Source organism: Phyllostomus hastatus, unplaced genomic scaffold, assembly GCF_019186645.2.
Source record: "Phyllostomus hastatus isolate PE091 unplaced genomic scaffold, TTU_PhHast_1.1 phas_contig_210, whole genome shotgun sequence".
In the NCBI taxonomy this organism is placed as follows: Eukaryota; Metazoa; Chordata; class Mammalia; order Chiroptera; family Phyllostomidae; genus Phyllostomus; species Phyllostomus hastatus.
Window position 1 is genome coordinate 25537521 of NW_025333737.1, and position 25174 is coordinate 25562694.

The 25174-nt window shown below is 61.2% G+C and overlaps 1 protein-coding gene across 7 annotated transcripts in view; it reads right to left on the minus strand.

Moving 5' to 3' along the window:
* Nucleotides 1-25174, minus strand: part of CACNA1G (calcium voltage-gated channel subunit alpha1 G) — a 61944-nt gene that overhangs the window by 2092 nt on the left and 34678 nt on the right. For 2 of the 7 annotated variants that reach the window (XM_045836222.1, XM_045836220.1), the window contains 22 exons: nucleotides 24814-24898; nucleotides 24534-24727; nucleotides 23301-23732; nucleotides 22312-22412; nucleotides 21969-22092; nucleotides 20170-20238; nucleotides 19863-20047; nucleotides 18857-18983; nucleotides 17157-17282; nucleotides 16520-16609; nucleotides 15802-16015; nucleotides 8694-8845; nucleotides 7878-7987; nucleotides 7085-7218; nucleotides 6710-6780; nucleotides 6506-6584; nucleotides 6293-6414; nucleotides 5633-5986; nucleotides 4810-4953; nucleotides 2670-2804; nucleotides 764-941; nucleotides 296-465 (listed from right to left, as the gene is read on the minus strand). In XM_045836222.1, coding sequence (XP_045692178.1) covers nucleotides 296-465; nucleotides 764-941; nucleotides 2670-2804; nucleotides 4810-4953; nucleotides 5633-5986; nucleotides 6293-6414; nucleotides 6506-6584; nucleotides 6710-6780; nucleotides 7085-7218; nucleotides 7878-7987; nucleotides 8694-8845; nucleotides 15802-16015; nucleotides 16520-16609; nucleotides 17157-17282; nucleotides 18857-18983; nucleotides 19863-20047; nucleotides 20170-20238; nucleotides 21969-22092; nucleotides 22312-22412; nucleotides 23301-23732; nucleotides 24534-24727; nucleotides 24814-24898 — 3396 coding nt within the window. Of the gene's footprint in view, nucleotides 1-295; nucleotides 466-763; nucleotides 942-2669; nucleotides 2805-4809; nucleotides 4954-5632; nucleotides 5987-6292; nucleotides 6415-6505; nucleotides 6585-6709; nucleotides 6781-7084; nucleotides 7219-7877; nucleotides 7988-8693; nucleotides 8846-13920; nucleotides 13975-15801; nucleotides 16016-16519; nucleotides 16610-17156; nucleotides 17283-18856; nucleotides 18984-19862; nucleotides 20048-20169; nucleotides 20239-21968; nucleotides 22093-22311; nucleotides 22413-23300; nucleotides 23733-24533; nucleotides 24728-24813; nucleotides 24899-25174 lie in introns of all 7 variants that reach the window. The other 5 variants (XM_045836225.1, XM_045836223.1, XM_045836226.1 and 2 more) reach the window with 3 other exon arrangements.

Consider the following 25174-nt stretch of genomic DNA (forward strand, 5'->3'; position numbering starts at 1 on the left):
CTCTGAGTCGAGGAAAGGGAGCCAGAGACCTGGGCTCTATCTCCAACTTCTCAAGTGTCCCTGGGCCAACTCAGCCCCTCTGGCCTCCGAGCTTCCTCCCGGAAACAAGGGAGGGGGCCAACTCCAAGAGGGCACAGCCCACTACCGCTTTGCCTGGCACCGTGTCCCTGGGACCTGGGGTGGCACGTCACTGGCTCATAGAAACTGTTTGCTGGGAGAGTGGAAAGGGGCAACTAGGATTTGCAGCAGAGAGGCCAGCCCCCAGGCCCACGCCCACCTCTCCGCAGCTGCTCACCTGGCGCCTAAGCGGCCTCTGAGCCAAAGGGGAGCGGCCTGGAGGGGGCAGCTTGGGGATGGTGCTCCAGGAGGGGGTGCTGTGGGGCTGGAGCAGATGGGGTGCATCTTTGGGAAGCTGCAGGATATAGTTGGTGTCTGCTGGTTGGGAGTGAACAGACAAGACAGAGCCTGTGGGGGGTGGGGGGTGGGAAGAAGGACAGAGAAAAGGTGAAAGGTCGACCAGTCTGATTCCCACCAGAGTCCCCTCCCTCCTCCTCTCCCTCCCCTACCAGGGCCTCCATCCTTATCACAGAACCCTCACCCTGGTTTGAAAGCTGCCTCCCTCAGGCAGGGGCTGGATGCCCCCTTTCGGGCTGGGGGTGCTCCTCGGAAGTAGGAGACAATCTCTTTTACTGCCTCACTTTCCCCCTAGGTCAAGGAAGGGGTCCCCAGTGGGAGCCCTGCTGACCTGCCACAGTTCCGGTACCTGACTGAGCTTTGGGGAGCCCCCAGCCCCTGTGTCCCAGGGACCCCTCGCCAGAGCTTCCGTCCCGGCACATGTAGCTGTCGTTGGGCAGAGAGTGTGTCCGGCTGACCCCAGACTTCCGCACAGTGAGCAGGTCTGGTCCCAGCGTGCCGGGCACCTCCTCCGGGTGGGGCACCATCTGCAAAAGAAAGAGGGAAGGGAGGTGGGAGGAAGAGGGGGCATCCAGATTGGGTAACTGAGGCAGAGCTGGACAACAGAGAGCAACAGCCCCCCTCCACCACCGCCCAAGGCCCTGGCCCCACCCCCTTCTTGGGCAAGGCGGTGATGGGATGAGTGTGGTGGGGCAGAAGGGGCAGACACACGGAGGAGGCCTCCACACGCGGGGAAGGAAGGAGGTGGGGGGAGGCCCGGCCCCCAGGAAACCATCCACACTGCAAACCTTGGAGCCTCCAGGTGGGGGTGGCGGAGGGGTGAGGAAGTGTCCAGGGGAGGGAGAGCAGCCCCCAGCCCCCAGCCCTGCAGGTGGCTCAAGAGCTCATTCTCAGGGCCCCTCGGAGAGGGGCTGAAGAGCCACACATGAGGATGGAAACAGCATCCCCCTAACCCCCACTGCCAGGGCTGCTGGTGGGGTGGGACTGGGGAGTGAGGGAGGACCCTCCCAGCAAGCCCGAGACTTGGCAGCCGGGAACTGCCTGCAGAGAAGAGGCAAAGTCGCCACCCCATTCTTCAAGGCAGCCGCGGCACACAGTATGGGGCACGGGCTGAGCTCACATGGGTTGAATGACAGATGAACACTAAGGGATGTCACAGCGGGCTTCCCCACCTGTCTCCCCGCTTCCCTTTTAATTACACAATGGGGGAGGGCTGGCTAGTACAGGTGGGGGTGGGGGGGACAAGGCCTGGGAACTATGGACTCAGGTCCTCCCTTCGTGGACAGACTGGGGGTTAAGGGATTTTTTAAAAAATCCATTTCAAAGAAGGGCAGTCATCAGCCTTTGACTCCAGCCAAAGGGAGACAAGGTTTGCTCCCAGGAGATTTCTCCACCCCCCCATCTGTTCCTCATTCTAGGGGAGGCCGTAGGGTCCCCACATGGGCCCAGCCAATGGAGCACCCCGCCAGGCCTGAGAATGGCTGTGTTGAGACAGTCTGGATCCTTTGCTTCCCCGGCCCCCCAGCCCAGGTTCCACTTCTGCACCCACCCCAAGACCCCTAGGGACCCCCAGCCTGTGGTCAGCACAGAGCCCTGCTGTGAGGAAGGGGGCCCCAGTTTTCTCTTTAAGTCCCGCAAGAAAGGAGAAGGAAGGGAGGAGGGGGCTGCTCATAGTCAGACGGGACTAGGAGTCAGGCGAGGGTGGAGATGCTGTCAAAACACAGAAGCCCCCCAGGACGCAGGGACACACAGGGACAGGGACAGAGGAGACGGAGACGGCCCCCCAGGCGGAGAACGGCAAGGTGGTGGCAGCAGAGATGTGGCTCTCCCCCACTACGTGGTGGCGGATGGTGGAGGGTGGGGGCAGGTGGGAAGGAGGGGTGCAGGGAGGGGGAGGGCTGGCTTGCACAGGGCTCCAAGCTCAGAGACTGATTCTGCATCTAGGCAGGCCCCTTGGTCAGCTGCCTGATGCCACCTCTGTTTGGGGCTGGGCCACTCCTGGGTGTCTGCATTAACCCTTTCACGCTGCTGCCGCTGGGCTCTTCTCAGGCAGGCCCCACTTTAATTTTATCTAATTTCTGTGTCCACAGTGGGAGACCTGAAAGACCTAACAGTGGCTGGAGCACCGGGTGCCTGCTGGCTGTGCTTCTGCACTGGGGGCCTGGGGGCAGAGTGAGGGGGGGCGGGATCTGGAGCCCTGCAGCCAGCCCAGCCCCTGGGGAGGCTGGGGGGGCAGTGAGGGGCTGTGTATGTACATTGCTCTCCGGGGCACTAAGTAAGAGTGTATGAGTGTCATCAGGCAAAGAGTCATCCGTCAGAGCTAGAGAGCAGGACGGTTCAGACACAATCTCTGACGTCAGAGACAGAGCCTCCATCTCAGCTAGAGGGATCTAGACAGGGAGAGAGATGATCAGGCATAAGAAACCAGGACAGCGCGCACCCTCCCGTGGGCACGCACACACATGCAACGCACACGCACGTACACAGAGCCCCTCTTCCCCCCCTTTCACAAAGCACAGGGAGAAAAGGCCTCCCTTCTCTCCCCCCCCACCCACTTCCCAAGTAAACTGAGAGCTCCTCCCCTCCCCGCACTTCAAACCCTCCAAACCCGCTCTGATCAGAGAGACTGCGGCAGGCACCAAAGAGCCAGAGCAAACACTGACAAAGCAGGAGACACAGAAACGTATTCTAAAGATACCCCAGGAGCCTGACAGCCCCCTCCCACACCACCACCACCCAGGGCGGAGCGGGATGGGGAGGGCTTTCGACTCATAAAGATACTAAGAAAAAAAATAAAATGAAAGGAGAAAGGCCAGCAAAGCTCCTCTCTGCTCTCAGCACAGACAGAGCGGCGTAGGGGGTGCTGGGGACACAGCCGCCGATCCGATGACTGTTCTCTGCCTCATCTCTCTGCTTCCAAAAGCCTGGCAGGACTTGGCCTGCCCCCACATTCTGGCTTCTCCCCTCCCGGGCCCTCCTCCACACCGCACCCACTAGCTCCAGCTTGGGTTCTGGGAGATGCTCTCCTCAAGCCAGCCTGAGCTGGACACACCTGAGTGGGCCGACACACCATCTGGCTGTCTCACCTGGGATCTGCAGAACTACAGGACCCTGGGGGACCTACAGGGCCCTGGGGGAGACTGGGGTCCTCCTTTCCAGGTGAGCTGGCTGCTCTGATCACTTCTCATCACATCCTCTTCTCCCCCAGCACCTTTGCCCATGAGCCTCCTTCAGGATCGGAGGCCTCCTGAAGCCTCCCACCCTGGACTGTATAAATGCAACTACTCCTTAACAGTTAAGGGAGAACTCAGTGCTGTCGCTGGGTAGAAACAAGGTGCCGGGCCAGATAAAACAAGGTGGAGGGCCGGATTTGACCCGAGGGCCTTGTGTTTGGCACCTATGCCCTAGGTCATGGCCAGGTGCAGGTCCCTATGGCCTATCTGAGACTGAATCCTACCCAGTGTCAGGAAACCTGGAGGCAAGACCCCTTCCCCCATGAGGATCAGATGCCTATAACCTGCCGGCGGCTGCCCTTTCACCCAGCAGGGCCTGTGGAACTCTAGGCTCTTCTGTCTCCCGTTGGTACCTGTTTCCTTGCCTATACTCGAGGTCTACTGCAGCCTCTGACCTAGGAGAGGGATGGTGGGGTGCTGTGGCAGGTGGAGGGGGTCAAGGGCAGCCAGACAGGTCACAGGGAGAGAGGAGGGGACCACAGAAGGCAGAAGACCCATGTTTAGATGGGGCCGGGGGAGAAAATCACGTGGCACTGCGGGAAGGGGCCGGGCTGGGGGAGGAAGCCGAGGCTCTGTCACAGCGAAGGCCCCAGGCCCCAGGCCCCACGCCCAGCTGGGGCCGTCCGATGCTTCTTAGGACCAGGTCAGGCCCACTGGCTCCGACAGCAGCCGCCGCACCCGCACAGAGGACTGGGCGGTGGTTGCTGGTTTTGGAGAAGAAGCGGACTGTGGCCTAAGACATGTCCCTCAATGGGTCCCCTTGCCACCTGCACTGTCCCGAGAGGCCTTTCTGCCCTGGATCTGGCACCTCACTTCCTCCACTCCCTCAGGTCACAATGCCAGCTGGTCTTCTGCTCCAGCCTCCTCCTCTCTTTCCGTTTCTTCATAACCAGCGCTCTCTGCAAACCCTGTCCCCATCCACCCTCTCACTGAGAAGTGCAGTCTCAGCATCCCTATCTTCCAGCCATGTGTCTCCGAGACCGATCTCAGGCTGCGCGACACCTGGGTGCCTCCTGTCAAGCCCAAAGCTCAACGGAGGCCCCGAGGCTGCTCTTTCTCCAGATACCCCGTGAGCTAGATACACCCCACCTCCCGGGAAGCAGGCACAGCATGGCACAGCTCGGCAGGGTCAAGGGAGGGGGCACAGCACGGGCACAGTAACCTGTGGGTCGGAGCCGCCCGCGCTGCTGGCTGGAGGGAAGGCAGAGGGCTGGCCCCATGGGCCTGCCAGCTCGTCCATCAGCTTCAGCTCCCCCTCCAGGGAGCCCTGGATCAGCAGGGATATGGTGTCAAACAGCTGTCTGTCCTGGGAAGGACCAGCCCGTAGGGGGCGCCGGAGAGTCAGGGAACAGGGGGCAGAGGGGCAGTGACGGGAAGTGTTGTGGCAGGGGATTGAACAGGGACACAGAGGGAGAAAGAGAACACACACACACACACACACATACATACACGTGCACACACAACAACAAAGAGACAGGAAGAGGAGGGATGGGAATGGTGGGGAAGAGAGAGGGGTGGGAGGAGGAAGGAGAGATGGGAAATGGAAGTAAGAGCCCACGGGGAGAGGAAGGAGGGGAGAGAAGATCGGGGAGAAGGATTGAGATGGAATCAGGCAGGGGGAGGGTGGGAAGGGAAGGGGTTTGGTAATTGGGCAAGGGTAAGAAAGAAACAGGAAGGAAACAGAAAACTTAGCCTTGAACCTAAGAGCCAGGAAGGGGAGGCCAGGTCGGGCTGGAGGCTCAGGATGGATGACCCAGCACATATGTGGCTCTGGGCGGCGGGTGTGGGCTGCCGTCTCTGGGGATGGGCAGGGGACAGCGAGCCCCGCCACATCCAGGCAGGTGCAGCAGGAGACCCAGGAGGAGCCCTGGGGTCCGTTGGGCTGCCCGCTCCCTGTACGCGCCCCACCCCACTGAGCCGCTGGCCATCCGTCCCACCTGTCTCCCTCCCCACACCCCTCACAGCAGGTGTGGGTGTGTGCTCACCGTGGGGTGCTCCAGGGAGTAGCCAGAGGCTGCACCAGTGTGGGTCCTAGCATGCGGGGCCCCAGGCTTGGGGCTGTCGGGGCTCTCGGGGCCCTCGACCCCAGGCCAGAGGAAGGGGCTGCCCAGCGGCGAGTGGGGCTGTGGGCTGAGCGTCTTCATCTCTAGCTCCAGCTCCGCCTCCAGCTCCGCCTCCTCCTTGGCCTCCTTGTTGCTCTCCTCCAGGTGCTTCATCAGCACGGCGATCACCACATTGACCAGCACAAACTGGGCCGTCAGCACGAAGGACACGAAGTAGATGGGGGAGATGACTGTGTTGTAGCAGGTGGACTCCTGGTCGCAGTCCCGGAGGGTATCCTGGGGGAGGTGGGGGAGAGGGGTGAGGCTGGGGGGACAGGGAACGGACCTGTCATGGGACATCAGGCCACCAGAGCATTAGGAGCTACTGGGTCTTGGGGGCAGGGGAGCATTAGACACCAGCCTGGGGAGGGTGGGCTGGAGCACGTCCGGGGAGAGGGAGGCCCACAGTGTTCTGGCATATGGAGGGTAGGAGGGCACATGCTTTTATTCACCTCTTGTCAAGGAATTTTGGCTCAAGGAGTAGGGCTGTCTCCTTGGAGCCCACGCCAGCCCTGGGGGTGCCCCACTGCAGGGGGCTCTCACCTTCATAATGCCATTCCAGTTGTCACCTGTGGAGACTCGGAAGAGGGTCAGGAAGGCCATGCCGAAGTTGCGGAAGGTGGCATGCCGGCCCAGGCCCTCGCAGGGGTGCGTCTCGTCACACTCTGGAAGAGGGGAGGGGAGAGAGACCCGAGTTAGGCCAGGAGGCCCCAGGTCCCCAGCTGTGGCTCCTCTGCCCTCCCCTCCTTGACTCACCCAGGTCTCCAAAGAGCTCCACGCCCAGAGCTGCAAAGATGAAAAACAACAACATGAAGAGGAGTCCCAGGTTCCCCACCTGGAAGAGAGGAAAGGAATGGAAACGGCACCGCCGGGCTTCCCGGCCAGCTTCCCTGAGCCCCCGCCCCTTCGGAGAGCACCCCCTCCCTGAGAGGTCCCCTCCCGCCCCCACCTCCCAGCTACCTGGGGCAGGGCCTGCATCACTGTGTCCAGCAGCGCCCGCATGCCCACAGCCATCTTCAGCAGCTTTAGCACTGCAGAAAGGACAAAGTCGTGAGCTGGCCCCTCTGGGTCTCAGGTCACATAGCTGGTGGGGCCAGGGCCAGGGCTGGGGCGGGTAGGATGGTCAGCCCTGGCCTGCAAGGCATCCACGGCTCCGCTGCTGCCCTCAGCCCAGCCCCCAGTCCACTGCCTGTTTGGCAGAAGCTGAGAGAAAGACCCACAGAAACCCATAGCCACCCAAGTCTCCCACCAGCCACCAAACTGACCCCTGCTCTCTCCCCTGGCGCCAGTCACCCTGGGAAGGCAAGTGTGGTGGGCAGGCAGCTGCGCACTGACCTCGGGCGATGCGCAGCACCCTCATGATGCGGATGATGGTGGGGTTGATGGGCAGGGAGGCGTTGACCTCGATCTCCTCCAGCGTGATGCCCATGATGGAGAGCAGCACGATGGCCAGGTCCAGCTGGTTCCACCTGCAAAGCCCAGGACACAGATCCCTGAGTGTGGGGTGGGGGCGCTGAGGAGCAGGAGGTAGTTTAGGCAACAGAAAGGAGGGTGGAGGCCGGCCAGTGCAGCCGCCCCACCCTGCAGGGAAGGCTTGACTTGTCCCTGCCCACCTAGCCCGTCGGTGGTACAGGCGGGGCTACTACGACTTCAGCTTGAGGGCCTCTGCTTTTCACTGTTACTCATTTGGGGTTTTTTTTTTAGCACTCATATGGTGTTTGCACTGTTTGAAGGGCTTTACAAATAAGAACTCCCTCTGACATGCATTCTATTACCTCTCATTTTACAGACGAGGAAACTGAGGCACAGAGCCATTCAGTAACTTAGCCAAAGTCACCAGTTTCTAAGTGGTGGAGCCAGGATTCAAGTCTGGTTCAGGCAGTCTGGCTCCAACCTCTTTGTTTTTAAGCCCCAGTCTAGGCCACACTGACTTCTAGCTGCCAGTGTCCCTAGGCCCTGTCTTGTCAAGTTCCCTTCCTTCTCTCCCATCTCCCAGGCCCTGGATGTCACACACCCCACCCCGCCACCATCCCCCAGTAGGTTCTGGAGTAGAGGCTGGAACTCAGGAGTCAAGACAGGTCTCCAGCACTAGATCCTTCCCCGGTCCCACACACCCCTCTTCTGTTACCTGTCCTGGAAGAACCGGCGGAAGCCAAAGGCCACGAGTTTGAAAACTGACTCCAAGACGAAGATGACGGTGAAGATGTAGTTGCAGATCTTCAGAGCCTCGTCCAGGATCTGGTGGGGGTGGGGCATGTCGGGTAAGGCGAGGGATGATGCCTGCCCCTCACATCCTACCTCCCAGATCTGGGAGACGGGTGAGCCTCAGAGGCCCTTTCCTCTCTGTTCTCACCCTGATGGCCAGCCACTGGTTACTGCTCTAGGAGAGAGCCAGTCCTCACTCACACGCACAGTGCAAGCTTTGTGCTACTGGGTCTGTCCTGGAGGGATGCTGAGACCACGGGACAAACGTGCCGGCAGGCCCAGAGCACAAGAGCTGGGAGGGGCCTGGTGCATTACCAGCTCAACACCCCTATTTTACAGATGGGAACACAGAGGCCTGGGGGCGGCTAATGGAGGCCGACTTGAGAAGTGGCAAGATTAGTGGTGAGTTTTGGAGCTGGACATTCACAAGAACCTACTCTCCAGAAGAGCTAGCCCCAGTCTGCCTTCTTTACCCTGAAAGGTCCAGAGCCCAACACAGGGCAGACACTCGATAATAATATGCTGGGTGAAGGAACCAGGTGCTCTGCTTCCCAGCTATGTGCCTCAGGTCAAGTCATCTAACCTCTCTGAGGCTCGGTATCCTCATCTGTAAAACCGAGACCTACCTCCAAGGGTAGCGAAAGGGGTACAAGAGGAACCCCCACAGCACCCAGCTCAGGCGGGGCTGGCCTCCCCACTGCGGTCCTGCAGCTGTAGGCGGGGCCCACGTGGCTCCTACCTGGGGCTGCTGGTAGTGCTCCATGGCCATGGTGACCACGTTCAGCCCGATGACACCCGTAATGAAGAGATCCAGGTAGTGGCTGGTGCAGAAGTGGTGGACGAGCAGCCGGAAGCGGGAGTAGTCCGAGTAGTAGGGTTTGCACTGGGCCTCTGGTGGGGTGGGGAGGAGAGCAGAGCAGCCATCGGGCCCTGACCCCGGCGCCCCCTCCACCCACAGTCCCTCACAGCCACCAGCCGCTAACACTCGAGCTGAAACATTCCAGTGTCACCAGCGCCCTCGGCCCCCATTCACTTCCTTCCCAGGGGCCTGGGGGAGCTCTCTGGGCATCGCCCCTCCAAGCATCTGTTCTACTGGCTACAGTCGGGTGCAGAAGGGGTCAGGACATGCAGAGCTCCCCACCTACATTAGACACCAGGTGAGCCCCCACCCTGAGGCAGCCTCCAAAATCCATCAGCCCCTCGTAACACCCTTGACGCGGTGTTCCGCAGCCAGGCCAGATCAGTAAGATGAAAAACAGCCGGTCTTATCGGGCTCAGAGGCAACTCCATCAACGGAGAAGGGAAGGCTCTTGCTCCTTCACCGGGGGGGGAGCGGAGGAGATTACACAGAGCTGGGATTTGGAGATAAAACCGGAGATTGGAAATTGGACCTCTTGGCAGGCTGTACGGATCCCTCTGAGGGCCTCTGGGGGGTGGGGCAGAGCCCGCGCCTCCTGCATCCTCAGGTGAGGGAGGGCAGAGGGGAGGCCACAGGGCTCTGCTCTGTCCCCGGCTGGTCTGGGAGGGCCCCACTGGAAGGACTCACCCAGTTTCTAATGAGGCGACGCCCAGCCTGCTCCTGGGTGTCAGCGCAGTGTCAGACCGCAGGCTGGGCTGAAAGCACTGTCTGAGATCTGGCAGAGGCATAGCGTTTCTCTGGCGATCAGTGGATCGCTTAGTTATAAAAACCGTGGTGCCAGAAAGAAAGTTGGCCTGCCAAGTGGGGAGAATACATCTGAGGGTGAGAGATGGCGGGGGGGGGCCCTCCTCCAAGTGCTGAGGAAAGGCCAGGACAAGTTGGGGATACATGTCACCCACGGGTGGTTGACAGATCGGTCTCCCAGGCAGCCACAGAGAAAAGAGAGGCTCCCCATGGGAGGCTCGGGCAGCCTCAGGTCCCAGACAGCCCTTCCCCCTCAGGAAGTCTAGGGCAAAAGCCAGCCGGCACACGCCGCAGCCTCTGAGGCCTGTGCCGGAGTGGCTGGCTCAGGGGCAGCAGGAAGCTAGGGCCCAGGCCAGCTCCAATGGAATTGTCCTTTCCCATGCAGAGGACTATTGACCAGAGAAGTAAACTGAGGCAGAGAGCGGCCTGGGCGGGCCCCCACCAAAGCCGAAGGAAGAAGAGTGCCCGAGAGCCGCACGTTCAGCCTCGCCGGTGCCACCCTCCAGCATCGGCCTCCGGGTGTGGACGACCAAGGGGTGGCAGGTCCAGAACGTTCTGGCGCACCCCAGGGTGTGTTAATCCGTCTTTTTTGCTTTTAGACGTGGGCCAGCCGACGGTGGCTTTGTTTGCTCAGGCAGCCCTCCTGACCCTCGGGAGGGTAGGAGGGGACAGGCCCAGGACAGGGGACAACATGAGGCCACAGGCCGTCCACAGTGTGATCCTGGAGGGCGCACCGGGCAAGGGGGCCTCTTCCTTCCTTCCTTCAGGACCCACAAGAACCAGAGGGCGCTAGTCGCCTGTGTTGCCTGAGCAGCTGGAACTCTCTCTGCATTAATCTCCATAAGTGCCGAGAGCACCCGATCCCATTATGCTAAAATATGAATGGAGAATTAACTAAAATGTTTGAGTACAATTAGGTTAGAAAAAGCAGCTCCTTATTAGCTCCATTATCAGCTGAGACGGTGCTGGGGAGGGGTTGGGAGTGCGCCCCCTCTCCCCTCTCGCTCCAGTCTGACTGTACAGGCAGCCCCAGGCCCAGTCAGGCCTCTGCCACCACCTCCGGCTTCTGGCCGGGGACCCCTCCTCCAAGTGGCCCAGAGAGACAGTGGGGGCAGGACGACTAAGGCAGGGCATCTGCTCATAGGGACCGATCCAGTCCCAGGCCCTGAGGTCTGTACAAATGCCCTCCCACCTCGCCCCCCGCCCCCCAGACCAGCAGGTGCCCAGGCTGCTGGAAGTCCCCCGTGACAGCGCAGGTCCAAAGTGCACCAGGCCAGTCCAATCAGCACCTCCTCGGCCAACCCCTCTGTTTTAAAACACCAAGGGCGAGAACGAGGCCAGCAAGCAGCGAGTCGTCCGTACGCTGCAAGGCAGTGACAGAGCCAGGACCTAACTCCCAGCTCGAGTCCCTCACCAGCGGCCAGGCCGGTTTAGATACGGAGCCTTGGGGCTTCGGCCCAGAGGGTGCCCTAGAAGCGTCTGCCCAAAGACCCGTGCTGTCGGGCTCTGGAGGACACTGGCCCCTTGACCTTGGTTTTATCGACAGTGCCTGGGCTCACAGAACTTGAGGTCACTGCCCACTCCACCCCCACCCCTGCCCAGAAGGCGGGGTCTTGGGCAGACTGAACCAGCGGTCCCTGGCATGTTGGCAGCCCTGGCCTCGTCTCCCTCCCTCCCAATGAACCGCATAAGGAAGAGAAGACCCCAGAGCAGACAGTGGGGAGAAGGGCACCCCAGAACTGCCCAGCCCCCCATCAGGGGCAAGGAACAGGACAGGCGCAGGCCGGGCGTGAGGCTGTGAGTGAGGGCAGCAGGTGCAGTGCGTTAGTAGAGGTCACTGGGAGCCCGAGGTGCCGCGGGCAGAGCGCTTGCAGGGGACAGTGTCCGGGAACAGGCGGAAGGCAGGGACGCAGGCCCACCCAGCAGAGGCCGCACCATCCGCTGCTGTGGCCAAGCCTGATCCCTGGATCCCAGTGGGGAAAGAGGGGGTGAGGGGAGGCAGGTGTCACACACAGGTGGCAGTGGGAGTGGAGCTGGTGCTGAAGGTCACGTGGTCACTCGGGCTAACCTGACTGCTTGGGCTGGACCCGGGTGTCCAGACAGGCTCATTCCCCTGATAGCCACACCCTTTTCCCTTCCGCCTCACCCTGGGGTCTGGCCAACTACCTCCCAACGCCCCCAACACTGGGCACGGCACTGGGTGGGCACACATGGCACTGGGCGGGCATGGTCCTGGCAGGGAGGTGGTGGGCGTGTCTGATCCCCACAGCCCCAGACTAGAGGGTGTGACTTCATCCCTGTGACCCAACTGGACAGGCCAGTGCAGCAGCATCGCCAGCCCTGGGGACCAATTGGAAATGCAGGTGCTCCCCTCCCACCCTGGTTCCCGCCATGAGATTGTGTGGGTGGGGCTCAGCAATCCATGTAAGAATATGTTCTCTGGGTAATTCTCATGCACACAGAGGTTTGAGAAAACCCTGGCAGAGACCATGAAGGACGCCAGGCCTGGGAGAGAGGGATAGGGCATCGGTGATCTGAGCCCCTCGTCGGGGTCTCCACGGGCTCACTGCCCCCTGGGAAGGTGATACACACTATGTGTAATCAGCGCACACACCTGCATGTGCCAATCGCAGCACCGCAGAATGTCCCTGGAGAGGGGTACAGCACAAGGGTGACAAGAGCGTTTAGCACCGAGTACGTGTGTCAGGAGTTCTAGGGAGCCATGAAGCTTCCGAGGCCTGGCCCTGTGCTGGGTGGTGTTTTGCAGTGAGTGTGGATGTGTGGACACTTCAGTCTACAGGCTGGGTGAACCCACAAGGAAGGGGAGAGCTGCAGGCCACTTCCTCCCACCTTCTCCTCGCCCCCTGACTCATCAGGAGTCTGCAGTGCTAGCTGGTGCAGAGACTCGGGACCCAGGCAGTTCAGACACAAACTGGCCGGAGATGCCTGAGCCCCAGAGACATGGTCTCTCAATGCCAAACACCAGAGCTCACCCCATGGGGAAAGCAGACATTGATCTGCCTAGGGCCTCAGGGGTGACCACCCAAATGGTGGCTCTGGGGATCCCTCTTGGGTGGGTCCCTGAGCCCCCATAGATCAGACAGCCCAATGTTCACAGGGTTTCTGGCTTCTGGGGCAGGTGGAGTCTGGCTTCTGGGGCAGGTGGAATGGCGAAGAAAGGTACAGCCCAGTGGTCCCCAGCCTGAAGCTCCAGGCCCCGGCCCCTGAGAAGGCAGCCACGTGGGGGTTCTTACGTTATTTCCAATATTTCTAAAAGCCTAAAAGAAATCGTACATGTGCCTGTGTTCAGATCCCACAGATGAATTTAATGGCAAAATAGTCTTTTTGGGGAGCTATCATTCAGTGTGAAACCTTCTGCAGCTCAGACTCTGATCAGCAATTACACGTGCCTTTGATTAGCAAAAACAGTGGAACAAAGTTATTATTGAAGTGCTCTTGACTTCCAAGACGGTCTTGTAAAACGTGGGGTTTGTTGGAGCGGATAAGGGGGGGCCCTCGGGGATGAACAGGTTGGGAACCACGGTGTGGAGACATCAGAGGCTGTGACGAGGTCCCCCAGCCCTGCCGCAGAGCCTCACGGTCTCAGAACCTGCGTCTGGGGGCGGTGTTGGGAGGAGCAGGGGCCTGCGGAGCAGGGGAGGGCAGGACCAGGAAGGCCTTCCCAGAGACACGGCTCTCGAGGAGAAGGACCCAACTCACTCCCAAATCTCTGGTCTTGAGGAGAAGCTTATGGCTAACTCCGGCCTTCGAGTCCCGGTGCCTGCTGTGCGTAGCGATGACGCGCCACCGCGGTTACTTGACTATTAATGAGTCTGTTCAATTATTCATTGTTACATTTTTAAAACAAATCCTTCCCCCCTCTGCTCCGCTCATCCTGCTCACTTGATCAAAGTCTCCCCTTCAGACAACTGAAGACGGGAGAGATTTGCAGCTCTAATATCGCACGGGGTGACCTGGGAGGAGGAGCAGGAGAGGGAGGAGGCAGCAGGGGGCTGGGAAGCTCAGGCTTGGGAAGCCTTGGACGAGAAGGTGGGTCCTTTAAGAGGTGTCTGAGGGAGGAGGGAGCTGAGACCCTCACCTCCCGTCCAGCGCAGCACAGGTCTACGGGGTGACACAGAGCCCGGCTCCCCAGGGACCCTCACCCCCTTGCAAGAGGACAGAATCACTGAGCTGTGGAGAGGGAGCAAAGAGGACACCTGCACGCAGGAGGCGGGCCTGGGGGCATGCAGGGCCTGACCACCCCAGGGCCACGCCCTGGAACCCACAACCCCAGACGCAGTACCTGGCGCCGCGCTGGCTGAGCTGCCGGAAGCAATTACATCGTCCAGCATTAGATCTAAAAGAACGAAACACGACATTGGTCACTGGCCGGACCGGGCGGGCTGGGCAGGGCCCTCCCCCCGGGCTCTGACCCTCACTCTGTTTACGAATGGGGTGTGCTGAGCACAGGTGCCTGAGTGGCCAGCTCCAAGCTCTGAGCACAGAGCACTTGAGGCAGACGTTTTAGCCAACTCCTCAGGGCCACGGGGACAGGGAATCGGAGGCACAGGGAGGGGCAGGCAGCCTGTCAGCAGAACACATGTCCCCTCCCACCCGCACCTTGGCCACAGTAGCACCTGAGGGGGCTACAGAACCCAGAAGGGGAGCCAGCTGGTCAGGCAGGGCCACAAGTGCCTCCTGCCGAAAGAATTCCGTCTGCAGACACCCCGCAGAGACAGCAGACTGAGAGGACGGGCGGGCGGGTGGATGGAGCAGGGATGGGAGCATGGGGGCTGCTGCGGGGGAGGTACCTGCGCAGCTTCAGGCATCCACAGGGGGAGCCGAGAGGGACCCCTACCCCCGGGCCGAGCAGGACAACCCAGCACAGGTATCGAGGGTGTGGGACACGGACACCTGCACCAGCGCTGCTGTCCAGAGAGTGGTATCCCCTCCACCCCTGCCTTGGACAGCCCCTGCCTCTCCTGGGGCACACTGGCTCGGTCCCACCCTCCCCCACCCCCACATTCTCTCCCCTCACTCTAGGTGGTCCTCACAGGCAGCAGGAGCTAGAGTCAGGGGCAGAGGGGCACCGCAGCCCCTCACCCATTTGGTGGTACTCACATGTCAACACACCCAAGGGAACTCGGGGCACTGCATACATCTTAGCGGTGTAAAGAAGACGGTTTGTGAAAAGGTGGAGAGAGGAAGGGAAACCCGCAGAGCCAACAGAGACAGACACACAAAGGCTTAGAGAAACCCACACACAAAGACACTTAGAGAAACGTGGGCAGTGACAGAAAGAAAGAATCATGAGGATTGCTGAGTACCAGACAGGCAGGCGGAAGCCCCGAAGACAGGGAGACAGGTGCAGACACACCTGGGGACACCAAGGAACAAAGGGGCTCCTACACCTGTCACGTCGCTTCCATCCTTCCTGTAACCTGTGTGTCTTTTCACTTGGTCTCGGCCCACCCATGGCAGAAGAGTGTGGGGAGCGGTGAGGAGGGGGGCCTCCTCCAGTGAAATGTTGGGAATCACAGGTGAGGGGGCTGAGGGTTCTAAAGCCAGAGAGCCATGAGCTTAGAGTCCCCGTGACCTCAGACCTTCTCTGAGCCAGAGGGAGATTTTATTTTTTTACAGCTTGGCCAAAAAAATGACAGCCAAGAAGTGAGGGAGCTCTGCTGGAGACAGGGAGGGAGAGTGGACCTGGGGTCCTCGCTTGCTGCTGCGCATTTGCAGCCTCTGCCGAGACCTTGCTCAGCAGCTACAGACACTGGGCAGGCTCAGGTTCAAGACGCTTCCTCGCCAGCCCGGGGCCGGGCAAGGCTGGCACCTGGGCCAGTCGCTGCGTCTCTGGACACTGGCCCCGGACAATGGAGCATGATTCTCATCCCATGAGGCTCTTCCAAGAGTCGAGCTGGGAGAGGCTATGTATAACTCCTCTGGGGAGTATGATGCTGAGACCCGGGGAGCCCCAAGGGTGGGGGTAGCTCCCCCTGACCATGGGGCTAGACTGGTCTGCTTCATGCAGTCTCTAAAGGCTGACATGCTCTTGGGGGAGAGGAGGTGAAGAGGGGGGCGGGAGCATCTTCTCCCTGCCCCCAGCCCCAGCCCCTAACCCCCAACAGTCAGTCGCAAGGCCAAGGTCAAGCACGACTCAGAGAGATGTGGAAAGACTACCGACCAGCCATCTGCTTCTCCTTACTCCTTCTCTTTTTCTCCAGTCTCCGCAGACGTTTCTCCTCCCGCCGCCGGGCCTCCTCCTCCTCCTGGTGCTGCCGACACTTGTGGAAGTTCTCCACCACCACGCCCACAAACATGTTCAGGACAAAGAAGGCCACAATGAGCAGGAACGAGATGAAGTACAGCAGCATCCAGGGGTTGTGGTTCATGATGGGCTGGCAGGGGGCAGGAAGGACAGGAGGAGGCATCAGCACCACAGGGACTGTCTCAGGTGCTGCCCCACAGCCATGTGGGTTTGGTGTTAGACAGTAGGGATGGGTGGGGACTATGGCAAAGTGGAGAGTGGCTCTATCTAAAAGGGATAGCTGCTTCTTCGTTCCTGCTGACTCCTGCCCTGAGGGAAGGCAAGTCCAGTGTTCCCAGATCTTTGGATTTCTCCTGAACAGGCAGGCCCAAGTCTGGGTTTTCATGGGGAATTTGTCAGTTTTTAAATGTTCACCAAACAATTTAAACATTTCGCAAAGCCAATAAAACATGCCTGGATTTGGCCCTCCGACTACCAGTTACAGCCCCTGCTCTAAGAGTTAATGCCTCTTCGACAGCATTTTCCCAACCTGCCTTGCCCTCTTTCTGCCCAGCGTCTGCACCTGTCATGCCCGGAGGTGGCCCATGCTGAGTGACCTCAGCCCGAAGATGGGTCTTCCCCGCTTCAGCCCTACCTGCTGGTCCACGCCCACGGCATCCAGCCCGTCATACATGATGTCCACCCAGCCGTCCTTGGAGGCCAGCACGAACAGTGACATCAGGGCCTAGGGAGAGGAGACCATCTGAAATCCAGCATGGATGGCCAAACCACCACCCACCCGTCCTCAGATCACCTCTCAGCATCAGCTGGGAGGACCCCAGCCTTTCAGAGGTCAGGCTGGAGTCATACTCCAGCCCCCCCAAGGGCTCCATAGCTGGTATGAAACCAGAGGAGCTGGCGGAAAAGACCACACCCTCTGAAATTCAGGACCCCCCACCAGGGTGGGTCAAGGAAACACACCAGCAAAACTGAGTGAAGTGCTTCATTTCATATACCCCCCCACCCCGCCCCCGTCTCTGCAAACGTGGAGTGAGCAAAGGGACGGTCTTGACGATCCGCCTGCACTCTGCACCAGGCCGAGCAAACACACATCGTCTCACTGAATCCTTACCGTGAGCCTCTAGGGAGACACCACTAGGACCCATTTGCCAGCTGATGCAACTGAAGCCCGCTCTAGCCAGTTGCCCTGCAGGCATCATTAAGCACCAACTTGTATCCTCTCTAGACTCCTTGCACGACTCCCACCTCCACCTCGGAGCCTTGGGGCTCACCTGGCCGAGGTTGTCGAAGTTGTACTTGTGTCGGACCCACCGGTAGCTGGCTTCGGCGCAGTCAGACTTGTTGGTGATGTTCCTGGTGTCCTCGCCCTGGCACACGAAGAACTTCCCTTTGAAGAGCTGCACACACATGGACCCGGAGATGGGGAGACGTGAGCTCTGATCACAGGAAGCCCAGAACTCCCCAGCCCCACCTTCCCGCAGCCAGCCTGGGGCCTGAGAGCTCTGTGCACATCCTGGGTAAAGGGGGGTGGGGCGCTCAGCCTTGGGATCAGTCAAGTTAGGGAATCTCCCCTGCAGGCACCCCTTCCTGTGGGCTCCTCGGAGCAGAGCCCCAGCGAGGGGAGGAAAGGTCATGGGGCGGGGACTGACAAAGGGTGGATGGAAGGGAACAGTCATTCATTCTGTACAAAGAACGGTTCTCCAAGTAGAGTTCCCAGACCCGCATCAGCATCATCTGGGAACGTGCTAGAAATACCATCATGGGGCCCACCCCAGACCCACTGAATGAGATAGTCTAGGAGAGGGGCCAGGTGATCTGGTTGAATGGGGGGGGGGGCTAAGTGTTTTTACCCCACTCTACAGATGAGGAAAACGGAGGCTCAGAGAAATAAATTCACTCACTAAGGTCGTGTAACTAATAGAAAGCAGAAAAAGGCTGGGCCTCAGGTCTGGGTGACTGAAAAGCTCACTTTCACTCCAGCACAGACCGGGCCGTGACTGTCACGGGGGTGGGGTTTGAGGAACGAAAGGCCCAGGGGCCCTGGGCAGCTGCTCCGGACACACCTACATCCACAGGGGGAGCCCTGGACTGGGCTCAACAATGGTTTCCTCTCCTAATGCAAGCGGGCCAGGAAAAGAGGGGAGGGAAGGGGCACCGGGCGTGCAGGGAAACACCACACAGCCTTGGCAACTGCACCCCAGCTGGGCCCCTGGGGCTAGAGAATTCCAGGAAAGCAGGGACGGCCCCCATCCCCTCCCCAGCGCAGAGAGGACATCCCAGGAAGTCAAAGGAAGGGAGGGGGACAGGGGTAGCCACCCAGGAGCTCCCCTGCTGCCCCAATAGCCAGCTGTCTACCCTGCAGCTGGAACAGCTGGAGCCAGGGGGAAGACGGAGTGGGAAGACGGGGTGGAGGGGCTCTCAGAGGCGCCTGCTGAATCCTGCAGGCAGCAGCTCCCGCTCTTTTTCCTCCAAAGCCAAGTTCCCTCCCTGGGCCAGAGGCCAAGTTTCCCCTGCAGCCCCCACTTCCTGCCTCGTCTGGGGTCTGCACCCGCTGGCCTGCCAGCACGCCGCTAACCTGGCCCAGCTGTCTGGGCCCTGGATCCCCAGGCCTGGCCTGCAGCCCACCCCACTCAAGCAGGGGAGGCAGGGAGGGGATCCCGGAGCAGACTGGGCCGGTGCCAGCGTCTGCGCTCCGGAGCACAGTGCATCGAGGGGTTGGAACAGCAGCCTGCAGCTGTCACAGGTCAGAAGCCTCTCTGAGGCCCCTGTCTCCTCAGGGGCCCTCTTCCAGGCTTCCAGCTTTCTGAAAAGTGCCCAGGAAGCACAGAGGCCGAGCCCTAGGCCTCGAGGGAAGTGTCCCTATGTATTCCTTTCTGGAATAAAGGTGGCAGCAGATCAGGCGTCACCGTCTGAAGACCAAAAGCAAAGCCACAGGCTTTTGCTGACAGCCGGCCCCCAGACTCCTACAAACCTGCACCCCCAGGATGCCAAAAATGATGAAGAAGGCACAACAGATGACCACGATGTTGCCGATGGGCTTTAGCGAAGACATCAGCGTTTCCACCACCAGCTTCAGGCCCTGTGCCCGACTGATTACCCTGGGGAGGGAAAGGAGAAAGAGGGGTCTTCCATCGTTCAGACACTCCCCTGTCCCGTGCCCTGCCGCTCTGCTTCCCAGTCTTGGCTCAGTGGTCCCCTGGGCTCTGACTGAGGGAAGAAGCCGCGGTTCTGGGCTGAGCAGAGGCCTGTGCAGAGCAGTCCTCTTTTTTCTGGGACCCCTGCTGTCAGGGGTCCCAGAAAAAATCCCCCCCCCTCTAGGATGTCAAAGGATTACGTGGTGGAGCTAGGTAGGGACTCGGCTCCGGAAAGGTGTTCCCCAGGGACACCATGTGGCGTGAGGACAGGGACATACACTTGGAAGGAGCATGTGGGAGGCAGGCAGGGCGGGAAAGCTCGGATTGTCACAGCTAGGGAAGCACCACTAGAGTCTTCATCCGTGTCCCCATCCTCTGGCAGCTCTGACTCTGGGAAGGGGTTGGGGGCGACTGCCTCAGGGGAGGGTTTCCTGGGAGGGCGGATCCCCTGCGGGATCCGGAGGGTGGCCCCCGGGGGGGGGCACGGAGGTGGGGAAAGCAGGGAAAGGAGTCTAGGAGCCTGTCACTGCACCAGGGAGGGCAGAGAGTCACCCCTGAGGGTGCCACCCAAGGCAGCGAGGCCCTGCCTGGGGCCCCTTGTAGTGTGCCGGGCACAAAGCCAGGGCCACAACGGCCCTGAGCAGAACATCACATGGGGAGTGTCACGGAGGGAGGGTGCCCGAGGACAGAAACTCCGTAGCCCCCAGTTGAAGCCAAGTAATGGCAGGGCTCCCTGTGGGGGTCACAAGCAGGAAGCAGGGGCAGGTGCGGGGGCTGTGGCCCCACTGTTGGGGAGCTGGTTGTGGGGGACATCCCTGAGGGGGACGCCTGGCGGGGGCTCACCTGAGTGGGCGCAGGGTCCGCAGCAGCCGCAGCACCCTCAGCATGCCGAGGATCTTGGTGCCGCTGTCGGAGACCATGGACACCAGGATGTCGATGATGGAGATGAGCACCAGCAGCCCGTCCAGCACGTTCCAGCTGCTGCGCAGGTACGCCTGCTCCCCGAAGCACCAGCCCAGCGCCACCACCTGGGGACACCCACCCTGTCACTGTCACCGCCGCCTCCCTGCAGTCCTCCACTCACGGCCCATCCTCTGCGCCCCCACCAGACACCAGATAGCCCCAGACCAATGCAACTGGCCCCCGTCACCTTCACGGTCATCTCCGCCAGGAAGACTGCAGTGAAGACGTAATTGGAGAGGGTCAGGAAGATGCGTTCCTGCGAGAGAGAGCAGGCGCGTGTTGCCACCAGGGCCCCCTCCTTGGGCCAGGTCTGCTCTGCATGCGGGGGCTGCTTTCACCGTTTGACTCCGAACAGCAACCCCTCCCCTCCCCAACAAGGCAGACGGTGTCCTCCCCGCCCCTACTACACACACACACACACACACGCATGCAGTCCAGGCCCGCGACTCACTAGCACCCAGGCCCTGAACAGAGCTGCTCGCCTCCCCAGAGCGGCCTGGAGGGGGAACGATCCCACCACAGGGTTTCACCCGAGCCCCTTACCCCGGCCCTATCCTGATTTCGTCTTTCTTAAAACTGGGGCACGATTTAACTTGATCTCTTACGCCCCCCGCGTGCTACTCTCCTCCCTGCTCCACAGACTCGCTCTCCTGCTGTGTGCCCCAGAAATGGAGCCACAGAGAAAGCTGGGGGCCTGAGGACAGGCTGTGGCAGGAAGGGAGAGAAGGTGGCCCAGCCCCCCTCCCGCCCCCCCGCAACATCTGTGGGCTGATTCCATTGCCGGGTGGCCCAGAGAAGGCTGCGGAGAGCTGGAGAGGTGCAGCGAGAGCAGAGTGTCAGAGAGTGAGCCCCGGAGAGCGAGCGGGGAGAGAGAAGCAGGCACATGACAGCTAGAGATGGAGCAGCTGAGTGCGGAGACCTGGTGACAGTGGCAGAGAGCTCTGCAGCAAGGCCTGGGGCGGAAGGCACACGGGGCCAGTCGGACCAGCTGCCCTTGCTCCACCCCACACAGGCCCAGCGCGGGGGTCCCCAGTGCTGTGCTCCCTCATCCACCTCTTCCTGGGCTGGCCCCTACACCCCTCGGGGCTCCCTCCATCCCCACCCTGGCCTGGCTAGAACCCACCCTAATGGAAACCAGAAGCCCCGGCAGCATTGAAATCCAAACAATGGTGTGGAGGCATGAGGTGGGGGCACGAGGGGCCACCTCCAAACAAGTGGTGCAAGACGCCATGAGAGGCAACAACCCCCCGCTTCTTGGACTGGAATCATTGCCAGGGGGAGGGGCTATGATGCCAGGCTGGGGGAGACAGCTCCCAGAGCAGCTGGGACCATCCCAAAGAGGCTAGCCCCGTAGGACTGTGTCCAGACACTCTGGCCTCTGCTTCTGAGAAGGACTGACAGGTTCACAGCCAAGTAGAAGCGACGGATGTCTCCCCTAACATCCCCGAAAACCTACTGGTTTGGGACCTGGCAGGACCAGAGGAGCCAAGGCAACTTCTCTCTCCTGCTCTGCACCCCCAATCACAGGTGGGGTCGTGAGTGAACCTGAGACCCTCTGCCAGGCAGGAGCAGGGAAAGCAAGACGGCTGCACCCAGCCAGGGCCAGTCTCGCTGTTCGCACCACCCAACACTCGCCGACTCACACAGGGACCTCACGGTCACACGGCAATGGCTCACGAGAACACGCCGTCTGCAAACAGCTGGGGTGTGATGGAGCTCACTCTTCACCCAGGTAAGGAGCAGAACCCACCCCCTTGGCTGGGCTGGTGTATCATGGAAGGGAGACAGAGCCAGGAGAGGGACACAGGAGGTGTCTTCTCGGGGTGCCAGTTCCAGGGGTGGGAATCAGGGGGACCTGCGGCAGAGCCCCGGCTCCCTCCTGCTGTGTCTTTCTGGGCCTCCTTGTCCACCCTGCCCACTAACCCGGGAGGGGCCTGGCCCCGAACAGGCACTCGACAGCCGCCGTGGGCCGTCCCAGGGACTCACAGCGCTGTGCGGGTCGATCTTGGGGCGCTCCATGGCGATGGTGATGCAGTTGAGGAAGATGATGACGAGGACCACGTGGTCGAACATCTTGTGCGTGATGATGCGGTGACACAGGAGGCGGAACCTGCTCCAGGACAGAGGCCAAGGCCGAGCGGGAGGCAGGGCAGGGCAGCGGTGAGAGGCATCGCCCGAGGCCCCTGCCCCTCCTGGGCACCCCCAGCCCAAGGCCCCTCTCTCACACACTCCCGTGTCTGGGGGCACTTCTAGCGTTGCTGGGACGGCATCGCGGGATAATTTCCCATGAAGAGGGGAGATCGGGGACAGGTCAGAGGTCCCTGCTCACCGTGACTGAGGAGGGAAGATGTAGGCAGACCAAGAGTCTCGCTCCCGGCAGCAGGCGGGCAGCCGGGCTCGGATCCACGCCCTCAGCCGTTCCCCTTTGCTCTGCAGACAGATCAGCAGGGCTGTGAGCCGGGCCAGGACTCCGAGTCCCCAGCCCCTCACTCTTTCACAGCAGCGCCACGGGCCCCACCCCTGTCTACCTTCGCCCAGCCCTCTGCCTCTTCCTGTGTTCCTAAAACCACCTCCCCACTCCCCTCAAAGCCCCCTCTTGCCCTCTGAGCATCCCCCGAGTCCTTCATCTCCCTCCTCCTCCCTTGCACTCGCTTCCCCCGCACCAAAGCTCTCCACTCTTCCCATCTCCATCTCCAGCCCAGCCCCCCACCTGCCCTCCCTGCTGGGCTGGGAACCACATCAATTATCCAGCGTGGTAGCCAGCACAGCTGTCTGTTGAAAGGTGCACCTGGGATGAAGAGACACGGGCCCCTCCTCCCCGTGTGCTAACCGCTAACCGGGAGGTCCCGGATCCCTGTGACCCACCCCAGGGTTAAAGGTGGCGGCTGGCGGTTGGGGCTGGGGGAATGGGAAAGACGGGTGTGGAGTCGAGGCTGTGATGAGGTCCAGATGAGAGAGGGGGACAGGAGAGGGCATCAGTTTGGAGAGATGAGTGATGGGTCTTTCCGAGTCACAGGGGGAGGACCATGAAAGATTCATACACATCTGCCCGAAACCATTCATATCCTCCAAGGGCCTCAGAGCCACAGCCCCGGGCAAGATGAGGATCTGGGACTCAGCAGGGCCAATGAAGGGAAGAAAGCAGATGCTTGAAGCTCAGCCTCCAGGGCCGGCACCCCTGATACCCTCTGGGTGTGACGGTGACTTCCTGAATGCCATCGAGCTCGGAGGGGTTGTCCACCCCTGCACCAGGCCAGGCGGAGCTGCCCCCACTCAGGGCTGGGGGTGAGGGGGTCACTGTGCCCGCAGGGGCCTCACCAGGTTGCCCTCGTCATCGCCATCGTCCCCATCCAGCGGGGGGTCGTCAGGCAGCGGGGCCTGGGCCAGGCGCCCCGAGGCCGACTTGCCGTTGCAGCCCTGGTGCTCGGAGGCTGAGCTGCGGCCGCTGGCCGTGCGGTGCAGCCCGGGCACCTGCAGTGTGTCTGGCAGGTCGAAGGAGCTCTTCGCCTCCCGCTCCAGGGAGCCCCGGTGGCGACGGTCGCTGCCGGCCGGGCTGGCCCGCTCCTCTTCAGAGCTCTCCTCCTCGTCCTGGCTCTCCCGGCCCTCGCCGGACAGCAGGGACCTCCGCTCCCCGCTCGGGCTCCTCCGCTTCAGGCTGGGGGCGCGGCCTAGGCTGTTCCGGCTGGAGCGCCTGCTGGTCCAGCTGCTGGCCGCGCTCCAGGGGCTGTGCGGGGAGCTACGGGCACTCGGCTGGCGGGGGGGAGCAGAGGAGAGGGTGCCCTCAGCCAGGACCACACGGTCCTGCCTCCCCCACAGGCACCCCAGCTCCTGGAGCCTCCCCAGCATCACGCCAGGTGTAGGGGGATGATAAGCCCGGTGCCAGGTGTTTAGATTGGGGTCTCAGCTTACCCCGACCTGCTGTGTGACCTTGGCCAAGTTACTGAACCTCTCTGTACCTCAGTTCCTCATCTATAAAACAGATACGATGCTAGCACTGAGTCCTCATTTACCTGGTGACGAGAGAGGTCTTATCACCAGCTGGTGGCAGTATAAAATAATGGCCAGAGCAGGGGACCTGATGCCGGCCTCCTGAATTAAAATGCTGGCTCTGTCATCTCCTTGCTTTGGAGCTTCCCACAAGTCACTTGGGCAACCTGAGAGGCAGGTTCCAAAATGGGGATAGTAATAGTACCTACCTCCTAGGGTTGCCGTGAGGATTAAATGTGTCTAGAACACTTACGAGCAGTGTCTGGACGGTGTCTGGCCCAGAATCAGGGACCGGATGGGGTCTGCTATCATTATAATAAGGTAGTAAGGAGCGAGGGACACCCCCTCCCCCAGCACTTTACAAGGAGGCTCAGAGGCTGAGCCCCCCTGGGTCAGGGAGCAGGGGTGGCAGGACCAGGACCCCGGCCGCGGCTCCTCTACACGCCTGCACTAGGGGGCCTGACTGGTCTCCCAGGACTCGTCCAGCCCACGGCTCCACCTACCCACCTCCGCCCTCTCTTCCCTCACGACGTCCTCACGTCTCCCGCCACCGGGCACCCCTACCGGCGACTTCATCTCGTGGGCTGCCCCGGGCTCGGCGGACCCGCTGCTGCTGGTGCGTCGGGAGGCGGGGCCCAGTGCCTCAGCCAGGCCGGTGCTGGAGCTCTTGGGCAGTGACATGGGCGTGGCGGCCGTGTGGATGATGAGAGGCGGCAGCAGGCTCCTCCGGAGCTCCGGGTGCTCTCCCAGGGACACCACTGCGGGGGACAGATGGGGAGACCCTGAGCCCCCTCAAGGCCGCACCCCCAGGGCCAGGGGCTGCACTCCCAGGATAGACACTCACAGGCCAAGCGCTTCTTCCGGTCCTCATCGCCATCCAGGCTGGGCGAGAAGAAATCGGGTTCCGACTCGGACTTGGTGGCATCTCCCTAGGGTGGGGGAGCAGGGGGCCGTTAGGGGCCTGGCCGGGCAGGGGTGGGTGGGCTGGACGGAGGTCTCCCTGTCTTCACACACACACACACACTACACAGAGGCCACAGGAACCAGCAACCACGGCACGAGACATGCACTGGCATAAACCAGACCATCCAGGCTTGGGGCCCAGGGCTCCCCAGGGTCCCCAACACCCCTGCCTCCCACCAACCACACGTCAGAGAGGGCCACTGTTAACCCCAGAGCCCACAGCACAACCAGCCTGGCTGGCT